Consider the following 14197-nt stretch of genomic DNA (forward strand, 5'->3'; position numbering starts at 1 on the left):
TTGGCATGAAAAGTCACATTGATCTTTATTGCACACAGTTGAGAGCACAACTTACACAAGCATTCATATATATCAAACCATAAAACTTACAAGTTGATCTGTGTGAACTAATTAAAAGAATGAACTGAAAGACGTGAGGGGCGGGGAAGTGTGGAGATGTGGGGGTGAGATATGCAGGGACGACCACTCCTACTTCAGCCAGCGTCATACCCGCAGGATCACCATGGTAACTAAACCTGCAGGAAAATAAAAATATACTTTTTATGACTTGACAAGTCAGTTGGTGTCTACAGGATCACCATGGTAACTAAACCTGCAGGAAAATAAAAATACACTTTCATGACTTGACATGCCAGTTGGTGTCTACAGGAAAACTAAGATCAAAGGATCCTTGTATGTTTCTTGTTGACATAATTATTATGTGTAAAACAGAAATAGTACAGGCAAGGTGAGCGTCCTTCTCAAAGCCGTTAATTGCACTTTTCATAATTAATGGATCTTGCAACTTGACACAGAATATAAAGCATGTGAATAAGTGTCTGTTTGCTGGGTGTGTTGGATTAACACGCTACAACCTTCCTTGTCAACCACAACACGTTCACTTACAGTTTTAAAAAAGCTCTGGCAGACACTGTTACCTTTTCATCATGCCGCTTCCTACTCACAACAAATAACCAGTATACAGTCAAGTCTCGTTAATCCGACAATCGGCTTTATCCGACACTAATGATGGGAACCGATTAAATCAGTGCTATTTAGACCCGTTAACCCGACAGTCTTGCACTCTGACTCCGACGCCCCTAATTTGCAACGAATTACCGAAATCACTCATTAATCAGTCTCGTTAATCCGACACAGTCATCAGCATACTCCGTGGTCATCTGCCTGCGAGTACACAGCCCGTGTTTTGATACTCACCTAGTATATGCCGCTTCCTACTCATAACAAATAACACAGGCAAAAGTAGCTTTAATCTTTGGTTATCTCTGCAACGGGGTGTCGCAAAACTTTCAGGATGCAATTAAAGGCTATTGTTAGTTACTCACAATAATTTTATGGCCCAAAACTTTTTCAGATTTTACAGTATATGTGCAGCTTCCCATCTGACCTAGTGTATATGAAGGTATCTAACCAGTTTATATGTAACTACTCACCGAGTATATGCAGGTATTTAACCAGTATATATTTAACTTCTCACCTAGTATATGCAGATATTTAACCAGTATATTTTAACTACTCACCTAGTATATGCAGGTATTTAACCAGTGTATATATGTGACTACTCACCTAGTATATGCGGGGATTTAACCAGTATATATATGTAACTACTCACCTAGTATATACAGGTATTTAACCAGTATATATATGTGACTTCTCACCTAGTATATTCAGGTATTTAACCAGTATATATATATGTGACTACTCACCTAGTATATATGCAGCTATCAGCTTTTGTTGCTGAGACACATGAAGGTATTCAGGCAGGCGTGATTCTTTCTCTCCCTGGGAGGGCATGGCTAGGGCCACAATGCAGGCAATAGCGGCACAGATCACTATGAAGCCCGGCCCCGAGCCCGCCGGTCTCGCTGGAGGAAACAGTCACATAACTCAGTATGCAGCGCAATCAACATTAGGCTTAAAATATAATAATAGAATTGGTTCTCAGGCAATGGCTTTTGAAATTAATGAGCAGACGGACGATTTTTGTTGTTGTTTTTATTGATTTTTGGGGTGTTCAGGCTAGTATGTAACCAAATTTTGTTTACAATAATTTCCGGGAAATCATGTTGTTCCTAAGTATTGTAGCAATTAACTGCCGGGGTGGTCTGTTCGAGATACGGAATATTTAAAGATTTATATTTTTGTGAATGGAAATAAAAACGAAACGTGGCGCGGTACAAGACTATTGGGTTTTTTTAGCCTTAATATTCTGAGTGTTAAAGCAGTGTATCATTCCCCTCATAGACGTAAGCTGTTTATTTTGCAGTAAGAAGCAACATATTTTCATCAGATGTAATAAAAACATTACTGCAGTGGTGTAAACATAGCACCTGCACCAACCCAACTGAAATAGTTCTAACTTACGTAACCATGACAACAGTCAACTCTGGAGTTGGCCATTCTGAATAGAACATGTTTGCAGCTTGGAGAAAGGTTCTGTGACATACAAGTCTAATTTGTTTTCTCAAGACAAAACTGGTAATGTGGTCATCTTGTTAGGTGTATTTTGCACCTTAAGAGACTGTGTTATGCATCTGCTAACACAACGGAACTATAGACACACATGGGTTCTCCACTGATTGACTGGCCAGTGGTCTTAATCATCAGATGCTACTTGCATGAACTATACTTCTTCTGGGATATAATAACTTCAGTATAGTTTTTTGTGGTGTTTTTATTCTTATTCTTACAAAAAACCTTTTTCATTCACTTCAATTTTTTGCAATAACATGATCATACAGGAATGTCAATGTGACATTTCAAATTGTTTTTCTAAAATAACGCTTTAATGAACCATTGCTTGAGGCAGAATTGACATTGTCAGTACTCACATGTTTGTTTTCACAACCCATTTATCTATTGTTTATCCAACTTAGCTCAGACAATGTTACCTAAGCTCTAAATTCTGTTTCTAATTTCATCAATGTTTCAGTAAAACTAAGAATGCATAAAGTCTGTCATCTTCAAATGTTTATTTATCTGTGCAGCATACTTACCATGTCCATGTCGTGATGCGAGGGACTGTTGACTGTCAGCGCCCTCTGTTGTGTGAGACGGAAGAGACTGGAAGTCTTCATCCGGGGGCACAACACTGTCCTTCCTCGGCAGCAGCACGGAGGAGACATCCTTCCTCCCTGTACAAAACACAACACGCACTGTCAATAACACACTCACTGTCAATAACACTCACTGTCAATAACACACTCGCTGTCAATAACACACTCACTGTCAATAACACACTCGCTGTCAATAACACACTCACTGTCAATAACACACTCACTGTCAATAACACACTCACTGTCAATAACACACTCACTGTCAATATCACGTTCACTGTCAATAACACACTCACTGTCAATAACACACTCACTGTCAATAACACACTCGCTGTCAATAACACACTCACTGTCAATAACACACTCACTGTCAATATCACGTTCACTGTCAATAACACACTCACTGTCAATAACACACTTACTGTCAATAACACACTCACTGTCAATATCACGTTCACTGTCAATAACACACTCACTGTCAATAACACACTCACTGTCAATAACACACTCACTGTCAATAACACACTTACTGTCAATAACACAACTGTCAATAACACACTCACTGTCAATAACACACTCGCTGTCAATAACACACTCACTGTCAATAACACACTCACTGTCAATAACACACTCGCTGTCAATAACACACTCACTGTCAATAACACACTCACTGTCAATAACACACTCACTGTCAATATCACGTTCACTGTCAATAACACACTCACTGTCAATAACACACTCACTGTCAATAACACACTCACTGTCAATATCACGTTCACTGTCAATAACACACTCACTGTCAATAACACACTCACTGTCAATAACACACTCACTGTCAATAACACACTCGCTGTCAATAACACACTCGCTGTCAATAACACACTCACTGTCAATAACACACTCGCTGTCAATAACACACTCGCTGTCAATAACACCCTCACTGTCAATATCACGTTCACTGTCAATAACACACTCACTGTCAATAACACACTTACTGTCAATAACACACTCACTGTCAATATCACGTTCACTGTCAATAACACACTCACTGTCAATAACACACTTACTGTCAATAACACACTCACTGTCAATAACACACTCGCTGTCAATAACACACTCACTGTCAATATCATGTTCACTGTCAATAACACACTCACTGTCAATAACACACTCACTGTCAATAACACACTCGCTGTCAATAACACACTCGCTGTCAATAACACACTCACTGTCAATAACACACTCGCTGTCAATAACACACTCACTGTCAATAACACACTCGCTGTCAATAACACACTCACTGTCAATAACACACTCACTGTCAATATCACGTTCACTGTCAATAACACACTCACTGTCAATAACACACTTACTGTCAATAACACACTCACTGTCAATATCACGTTCACTGTCAATAACACATTCACTGTCAATAACACACTCACTGTCAATAACACACTCACTGTCAATAACACATTCACTGTCAATAACACGTTCACTGTCAATAACACACTCACTGTCAATAACACACTTACTGTCAATAACACACTCACTGTCAATATCACGTTCACTGTCAATAACACATTCACTGTCAATAACACACTCACTGTCAATAACACACTCACTGTCAATAACACGTTCACTGTCAATAACACGTTCACTGTCAATAACACACTCACTGTCAATAACACACTCACTGTCAATATCACGTTCACTGTCAATATCACGTTCACTGTCAATAATATACTCACTGTCAATAACACGTTCACTGTCAATATCACATTCACTGTCAATAACACACTCACTGTCAATAACACACTCCCTGTCAATAACACACTCACTGTCAATAACATATTCACTGTCAATAACACACTCGCTATCAATAACACACTCACTGAAAAAAACACACTGTCAATAACACACTGTCAATAACACACTCACTGTCAATATCATGTTCACTGTCAATAACACACTCACTGTCAATAACATGCTCACTGTCAATAACACACCTACTGTCAATAACACACTCACTGTCAATAACACACTCATTGTCAATAACACACTCATTGTCAATATCACGTTCACTGTCAATAACATATTCACTGTCAATAACACACTCGCTATCAATAACACACTCACTGTCAATAACACATTCACTGTCAATAACACACTCACTATCAATAACACACTCACTGTCAATAACACACTCACTGTCAATATCACGTTCACTGTCAATAACACATTCACTGTCAATAACACACTCACTGTCAATAACACGTTCACTGTCAGTATCACATTCACTGTAAATATGTTCACTGTATATCACATTATCTGTAGATAACACGTTCATTGTAAATATCACGTTCACTGTCTATATCACGTTCACTGTCAATAACTGTGTTTGTTAAGGTGAGTGAGTGAGTCTTAACGCTGCTTTGAACAGTATTCCAGTAATATAACAGATGTGGTGCTGACAAACCTAGGAACAAAATCTGGGTGAACCAGGATTGAAACCCACCATCACAGTTTCTAGCATGCCCAAGGAATGTAACTCTGCATAGTGACTTTCAGTGCCTGAAATGAAGGGACCAGCCGTCCCCATGTTAGTTGTAGGACCACCCGTCCCCATGTTAGTTGTAGGACCACCCGTCCCATGTTAGTTGTAGGACCACCCGTCCCCATGTTAGTTGTAGGACCACCCGTCCCCATGTTAGTTGTAGGACCAGCCGTCCCCATGTTAGTTGTAGGACCACCCGTCCCCATGTTAGTTGTAGGACTACCCGTCCCCATGTTAGTTGTAGGACCACCCGTCCCATGTTAGTTGTAGGACCACCCGTCCCCATGTTAGTTGTAGGACCACCCGTCCCATGTTAGTTGTAGGACCACCCGTCCCCATGTTAGTTGTAGGACCACCCGTCCCCATGTTAGTTGTAGGACCACCCGTCCCCATGTGAGTTGTAGGACCACCCGTCCCATGTTAGTTGTAGGACCACCCGTCCCCATGTTAGTTGTAGGACCACCCGTCCCATGTTAGTTGTAGGACCACCCGTCCCCATGTTAGTTGTAGGACCACCCGTCTCATGTTAGTTGTAGGACCACCCGTCCCATGTTAGTTGTAGGACCACCCGTCCCCATGTTAGTTGTAGGACCACCCGTCCCATGTTAGTTGTAGGACCACCCGTCCCCATGTTAGTTGTAGGACCACCCGTCCCCATGTTAGTTGTAGGACCACCCGTCCCATGTTAGTTGTAGGACCACCCGTCCCCATGTTAGTTGTAGGACCACCCGTCCCCATGTTAGTTGTAGGACCACCCGTCCCCATGTTAGTTGTAGGACCACCCGTCCCCATGTTAGTTGTAGGACCACCCGTCCCATGTTAGTTGTAGGACCACCTGTCCCCATGTTAGTTGTAGGACCACCCGTCCCCATGTTAGTTGTAGGACCACCCGTCCCCATGTTAGTTGTAGGACCACCCGTCCCCATGTTAGTTGTAGGACCACCCGTCCCCATGTTAGTTGTAGGACCAGCCGTCCCCATGTTAGTTGTAGATCCAGCCGTCCCCATGTTAGTTGTAGGACCACCCGTCCCCATGTGAGTTGTAGGACCACCCGTCCCCATGTTAGTTGTAGGACCACCCGTCCCAATGTTAGTTGTAGGACCACCCGTCCCCATGTTAGTTGTAGGACCACCCGTCCCCATGTTAGTTGTAGGACCACCCGTCCCCATGTTAGTTGTAGGACCACCCGTCCCCATGTTAGTTGTAGGACCACCCGTCCCCATGTTAGTTGTAGGACCAGCCGTCCCCATGTTAGTTGTAGGACCAGCCGTCCCCATGTGAGTTGTAGGACCACCCGTCCCCATGTTAGTTGTAGGACCACCCGTCCCCATGTTAGTTGTAGGACCACCCGTCCCCATGTTAGCTGTAGGACCACCCGTCCCCATGTTAGTTGTAGGACCACCCGTCCCATGTTAGTTGTAGGACCAGCCTTATGAAGATCAGTTGGGTTACAATGTGTGAGTCTTGTGACCTGGCTAGCTGATAGTTGCTCATGCTATCAACCACTGGCTGATACTCAAATTATTTACAGCAGGAATATTGTTAAAAAAGATGTTAATCAACATTCACTGAATTATCTCATCTCTTACAAGCATGAGGAACTGGGCATGTTCAGACCTGAAAACTCAACTAATCACTAGTCCCCATGATCAATGAGAGTAACTTAATACAGATGTTCCGGGATAGAATAGGTCTTCAGCAACCCCTGCTTGCCGTAAAAGGTGACTATGCTTGTCATAAGAGGCGAAGACTTGGTTGATGCATGTCATCGTATCTCAATTGCATGGATTGTGGCTCCTGATATCGAACACTTGATTGTCTGTTCCAGACTTGATTATTTACAGAACACCGTCATATAGCTGAAATATTGTTTAGTGTGGTGTTTAAGAACAAACAAACAAACATGTTAACCATACCTAGCATTTTCTTTTGGCCGTATTCCGAAACTTGAATACGAAACTTGTCCTTGACCCCCTCATTGTTTATGCAAATATCAATGTGGCGGATGACTCTGCAATCAAAGGGAGACAACTGTTACAGAGGTGTGCAGAGACACAACAAAATCAGTACTCACCATAAACATATGTAGCAAACTGTGCTATAATCTATGAATTAAAAACCTGTTCTCGCAACAACAAAGCTTTTCTATCTCAAACATGGCATCAAGCTCAAGGTTAGATTTTCAATTTTCCATCAACCATGGATCTAGGTGTCATGTGGGGTGCATAGAATCTCATGAGGTGAGGTGAAATGGGGTTTACCGTCGCGTTCAAGATTTGTGCTCTTATATAGCGACGTGCATGCAGGTGAGTGAGTGAGCGTGTACTAGTCCGGACTAAAGCCGATTTTATAGTGCTCGCCCACTGAGATACCATGCCAAACGTCTTTTGGTATGAAGTGGCAAGGGATCAAACCGCGGACCTTCCACTCTCCAGGCAGACGCTCTATTTACTAGACCACTGAGGCAATCAAGAATCTCAAAAAACACATATGACATGCTGCTGTGGGTCTGAATTTACACCAACACAGCCAGGTGACCATAAAATCAAAGAGATCATTCAGTACCTGTCCTGTGAAAAAAAAAGTTCAGTTGTGAAACCATGGTAACTGGAACAAATAATCACTGAAATGTATCCCAAGACTTTAATACAGCTAGGAAAATACATAATTATTCAAAATTGACTAAAAATCATGATGAGAAATATAACACAGAATAGCAGAATGTGCAAAAAAAGAGCCAACTAAAATTGTAGTTGTCCTGATAAATACTGATCCAATTAAATGTAACAGCGACTTAATGTGTTCCCAAATGGCAGGTGGTTTCAAATTAAGAAATGAGGAAGAAAGACGCTGATCAAGAAAAGTATTTATGCACAGTGAATAGTCCAGGAGAGTTCTAGGCTTTGAATCACATTTTTCAGCCAATAACATTACAGCACACACTCCTATTCAGTTCACAATGTCTCTTATCATTAACAAAAACTATTAGTATCATGGTTTGCATGAATGCCCACTGCCCACAGAGACAAGCTGTTGCTAGTGACAGTACATGTGATATCATGCATATCCTACTTGACATACATCAGTGTATAGACTCAGTAGAGCCTATGTGGCAGGGGCATACCCAGAACATTTATACAGATAGATGCTGCTATGGGAAACACTAGAGTTTGTTTGTTTGTTTGTTTGTTGTTTAATGCCGCACTCAGCAATATTCCAGCTATATGACAGAGGTTTGTAAATAATCGAGTCTGGACCAGACAGTCCAGTGATTGACATCATGAGCATCGATCCAACTGGGACATGATGACATGCATCAACCAAGTCAGCAAGCCTGACCACCCAATCCCATTAGTCGTCTCTTACGACAAGCATAGTCACCTTTTACGGCAAGCATGGGTTGCTGAAGACCTATTCTACCCCCGGAAACACAAGTAAAACAAATGACAAGCTAGGGCTGGGATGGGCAACTCGGGTATTCGGGTCAGGTGGGTCCTGAGTAGGACACGGGTACCCACAGAACTACCCTGACCTGCGGTTAGTCGTGTGATATATTGTTTAATGACAAAAACTCACTGTAGCTCAGTGGTTACACCATTTTTCGCAATTCTTTCTGACAATGCACACATTCTTTTGACTTGTATATGTTTGAGTAAAGATGAAGCTTCAGTCAACTTCAGTGTACGATACGCATGATCTGATCGTTTGATACATGTATCTAAATACTTTTTGCCAGGGATGAGGTAAAACAGTTCCGAGTTCCGAATCAGACATCTTGTTCCCAACTCTTAAGACCTGCAGTGGGTACCCGGGTAGCGTCAGGTAATAGGAGGGTGGATAAATTTGGACTCGTCCCAGCCCTCTTACCAGCTATCAACACAACAGGAACTGAACCAGAGATACCATCATATATCGCAATATTGATAAACCTTTAATGTTGCCACTAAATTGACACAAATTTATGAATATCGATACTTAATTAGTAATTCACGGTCACAGAAACATTTACATTTGTGAATAAGGTTACCATGGTAAAGATGGACAATGAGAAGGCAGAAAATTCAGTCTCAAACATTTGCTGCATCAGCCTGGTTCATATTTAGCATGAGGTTGTTTAATTGCAGCTCTAGAGATGAGTATTTTATCTCTATACACACAGAATAATACATTTTGTTATGAGTATCACTTGATATGACGATATATATCATAACATGTTTTGAGTCAGTATATCGATACTGAACTTTCCAATCAATGACACCCCTTAATGGAACATGTTTCTATTTGTCTTAAGCATGTTGAGTATATCATGGTGTATATTCAGTGTTGTAAAATGTATTGTATTTTCAGATGAGTCACTGTACAGTGAGTGAGTGAGTATGGTTTTACGCCGCTTTTAGCAATATTCCAGCAATATCACAGCGGGGGACACCAGAAATGGGCTTCACACATTGTACCCATGTCCGGAATTGAACCCAGGTCTTCGGCATGACGAGTCAACGCTTTAACCACTAGGCTACCCGACCGCCCCAGTCACTGTACAGAGCATTACCATGAGTACCGTATTCGACGTAATAAGCGCCTAGGACGCTCTCAAAATTAGAAATAGGGGGCTCTTATTAGAATATTACTTTGGTGGAAAAAAACAGAGTTGAAAGATAAATTTCCTGGTTTATGGTGACAGCCTGAAATGTTTATTTATGACAGATATATTTTTCCAGAATTTGATTGCCCATAATCAAGGGTGCATATAACGCACGAGTGTGCATATACACGAATAAATAAGTCTTGTGTACATTGATCAATCGGAAGGGGTGCTAATTAGGATTGTTTACTAGCCAATATATCAGCAAATATCGCCGTGGGCGCTTATTAGAGCGGGGCGCTTATTACGTCGAATACGGTATATATGTTTTGACTCATTTGCAGATTAACCTTTTCAAAGGATATTGCTTTTGAGCAATACTGTATTCTTCATGGGTCAAGACAAAGCTGAACCACAGTGTACGTACATATCAACACAGCACCGTGGACGGATGGTTCCCTCAGAGTCAACTACAGTGTACTTCCTTGGTGCCGTCGACAAGACTGAAAAGGGAAAGCAATCATGAAAACAGGACCTATATAATATATAGGATAAATGTTTCTGCAACCTCACACCTAGTTCTTACTAAATCAGTAATTATCAATGAAATAATAATAACTCTCAAGCAGGTCAGGACTGAAAGAAAACATTTTATGGCAGATTGGTCACAGAAGATAAAACAGTAAACAGCTCTAGGGCAACTGCCTCCAGGAACAATACACCAAGTGGTATTTTAAAAATAGTTAATGCGAATTTGTACGCATGCAACTCAAAATTAATTGGGTTATGGTGAATTAAAGGAAATATTTGACTCAAATACACAGCTTACCTGGAGTGCTGAATATAACACTCATATTGAGTATACACCTGTATACACTACTCCCCACACACCTATCTACATGATCTAAGACGAGAGACTGTTCACAATCTACATTTCTAACTACACAAATATATTCATTTATCATACATGATCATATTCTATATATGATTTATAACATACTATTTGCAGGAATTATGATTTTGAAATAAATAGAAGTGGAGATTCATTGTTTCAAAGAATAAACATAAAAATATATTATTGATACCTTTCCTCAGGTACTTGTCCTTGTATTCAACTTATTGGGTCAAATTTTCCAGGTTCTGATGCCAATAAAACTCAGAAAACAACACTTGCCATCCATTTGGTCATTGGCTTATCTGCCTGCAGATAGCAAGTATCTAACGCACATCAGTTGAAAATTTGACACTGATGTAGCAATGGTTATTTATTTCATTAAGTCGGTGACTGCAATTTGTATTGAAAGGGCTATAGGAAGACCCATCCAAATGAAACCAGAGCAAATGTAACTGAAATCTGCCCATTTCGATAACACTTACTACTGTAGCACACGAATATTTGCTGCTTACAGCTAAACATTAACTTCCTGTATTTAGGTTCGGTATCAGTACAGTTATACAACGCCTCACAAAGCTCAAGGGCACTGTGTACTGGCTCATATACTCTGAAAGCAAGGGATGCTAACCGTGTTGTTTCCCTACTCATCTACCATAATTCACATCGACATCCTTGTCAGCAGGGATTAATAAATACTGAAACATAATCTCCCTTGTCTTATATATGATGAACACATGCTGACACAGGACTCTGACAGTCAATCGGAACTTACAAACTTTAATAACAGGGCAATATATTGATTCGATCTTCTAAATTAATATGTCTATGATTGCTTCTGTGGTACTGGTATGTTGTGGTCTTTAGCAAACTAGCTTGATTTGTTCGTTGTTTAACGCTGCACTCAGCAATATTCCAGCTAAATGATGGTGGTCTGTAAGTAATCGAGTCTGGACCAGACAGTCCAGTGAATGGGATCATGAGCATCGATCAATTGGGATACGATGACATGCATCAACCATGTCAGTGAGCCTGACCACCTGATCCTGTTAGTCGCCTCTTACGACAAGCATGAGTTGCTGAAGACCTGTATTGTAGCCCTGATGTTCACGGGTAGGAAACTAGCATTCACTGGACATATTGAAAGATATTTAAATATATAAACATCTGTCTATTAATTTGTTTATCATGTAAACAGAACCACACTGAAAACTTATGATCAACATTAACTCGAAATGAATCTCAAGAAAGCGATTTTGACAGTACATCTCGAAACACATCAAATGACAAACTCATGTCTGGTAATTTCACGTCACAAAGTTACAATTACATCGGCCAAGATTGTTATTTCTTGTTCGTTCATGAGTGAACCGGAAAAAAGCATTTTTTCGAAAAACACTGTACACAAAAATCATGGGAACTGGGGTTGCACATAATGTCTGCCAACCCGAACTTGGCTCGTCAGCATCATCTTCTGTAGATTTTCATGTTATCATATGGGCCATTTATTTTTTATCAGTTGATTTATGGAAATTTTGACTAAAGACATAATGTTGGTGGTTAAAAACAAAAAATCTCCACATTTAAAAGAGAGATGACGGAGTTAACAGCTGGTGTTATAATTTCTGAATACTTCGAAGACAATTCAGAACTATCATGACTATCAGTGCAGAAAATTCCTATATGAGAGACGTGACCACAAGACGGACAGGATGTTACCAGACTTAAGTTTGGGAGTAGGAGTGAACGTCGCAGACTCCCTAATGAAGGAACCTGCGCCATCCCGAATGGTGAGGATTGTTGCTCATGCTATCCACCTCTGGTCTGCCTAGCAAGACTGTTAACAGACTGCAGCAAAACAGATGAAATTTGGCTGACTGCAGCTCAAAACAACACAGTCTGTTCCAAACACTTCCGAGACGGCTGGACGGAACTTGGTGCTTTCCATCATTGTCTGTTGAATTTAGTTATTTAGTTATTTTGTAGACTATTATCAGCTGATGTTACCATGGACCCTAAATATAATACTAAGTGTCCATGATGTTACTAGACCAAACAGAATGTTATTAGACTGAAGCTTTGGACAAGTAGCTAAAGTTGCAGACTGCACTCACTCCCTCACTCACTACTCACCACTTGAGAAAAATGGAGTCACTCTTGAGTCAGGCTTACCCTTGTTATCAGCTTTCAGATAAGTAAAATCTTACTCTTACTCTCCCCGGACGGGAAACAACCCAAAAACGTTACGAGAATCTGTACATTTCTAAGAAAGTGTTATCCCAAATATAACATTTGTTACATTTGACCACTTTCTAAATAGCATTGTGAATTCATAGCTTTCGGCCATGGGAGCAATTTACACTTGTCAGAGGGGTACACAAAGTATGTGATCTATACTACCAGTTGTCAGACTTTCATTTTTGTGGAAGCTTCGGTGGCTGAGTGGGGTAGATCACTGACTTTGTGTGCTGGCGATTAGGTGCCTCACTGGCAGTGTGGGTTCGAATCCCAGACGGGACTCAACCCAAAAAAGTATGAGAATCTGTACTTTACTAAGAAAGTGTTATCCCAAATATAACATTTGTTACTTTCAGATAACGGTTCAAAATTAAAGAGGTTCTGGAATCTTTCTGGGTGCCATTGTACATACCGGTAGCAATCTTAGCGCTTAGGTGATCGTAACTCCCATACCTTAACATAGACTTAAGACAGTCGTAGCGCTAAGGTTGTTTTGTACAACAGCACCAGGTTTTAAAAATTATGTGAATATAAACCACTGTCAACCGTGACTTCTACTGCAGCCATAACCATTTATAAACCTATGGCTTGAAATTGTCAACCCCTTGTGCCGCCTACTGAATGTACATACCACTTAGACGTGCTATGATAAAAGGCCTTAGCCTACACAACCACCTTGTGTTATCACCCAGTACCTTTGAACTTGAGAGCAGCATCGTACGGGTTGTAGAGGGTGAGCACCTGTTTGTGTGTAGCCTGGTCGTCGGAGTAGAATGCGAGGCTGGATGGGAAGACAAAGACCGGTAGTTTCCCCTCGCCTAGGTGGGAGGGTGGACTTTGCATCCCGAGTTGTTCGACGTCATCAGACAGAGACCAGACGAAGTGATCTTAAGAAATGGATTATCTTAATTAACACATTGATTCAAAGCTAAATCAAATCTCTTGTACCACATGTAATTCACAATCAATTTCCAGGATATAGTTAATGTATGGATTATCTTAACTCATACATACTACGAAACAAACCAAGAGACTATTGCAATACTTCTGCCCCTTAATTGTCCACACAACACTGATCTTTGAACACATTCAATACCTCTGAAGTTTATTATCATACTACATCACTAATTCCTGTGATGTGTAACTTGCCA

General features: G+C 40.7%; 1 protein-coding gene across 3 annotated transcripts in view; it reads right to left on the reverse strand.

Annotated features, from left to right (window-relative positions):
* The window catches only part of LOC124120883 (motile sperm domain-containing protein 1-like), a 17584-nt gene continuing 3387 nt past the window's right edge, over positions 1–14197 (reverse strand). For 2 of the 3 annotated variants that reach the window (XM_048390473.1, XM_048390471.1), the window contains exons 2-7: positions 13742–13933; positions 10344–10419; positions 7251–7345; positions 2718–2855; positions 1428–1586; positions 1–236 (exon numbers count right to left, since the gene is read on the reverse strand). In XM_048390473.1, coding sequence (XP_048246430.1) covers positions 205–236; positions 1428–1586; positions 2718–2855; positions 7251–7345; positions 10344–10419; positions 13742–13889 — 648 coding nt within the window. In that variant the 5' untranslated portion in view covers positions 13890–13933 and the 3' untranslated portion in view covers positions 1–204. Of the gene's footprint in view, positions 237–272; positions 314–1427; positions 1587–2717; positions 2856–7250; positions 7346–10343; positions 10420–13741; positions 13934–14197 lie in introns of those variants that run through there. The other variant, XM_048390472.1, reaches the window with a different exon arrangement.

Source organism: Haliotis rufescens, unplaced genomic scaffold, assembly GCF_023055435.1.
Source record: "Haliotis rufescens isolate VD_foot unplaced genomic scaffold, xgHalRufe1.0.p SCAF_9, whole genome shotgun sequence".
Taxonomy (NCBI): domain Eukaryota; kingdom Metazoa; phylum Mollusca; class Gastropoda; order Lepetellida; family Haliotidae; genus Haliotis; species Haliotis rufescens.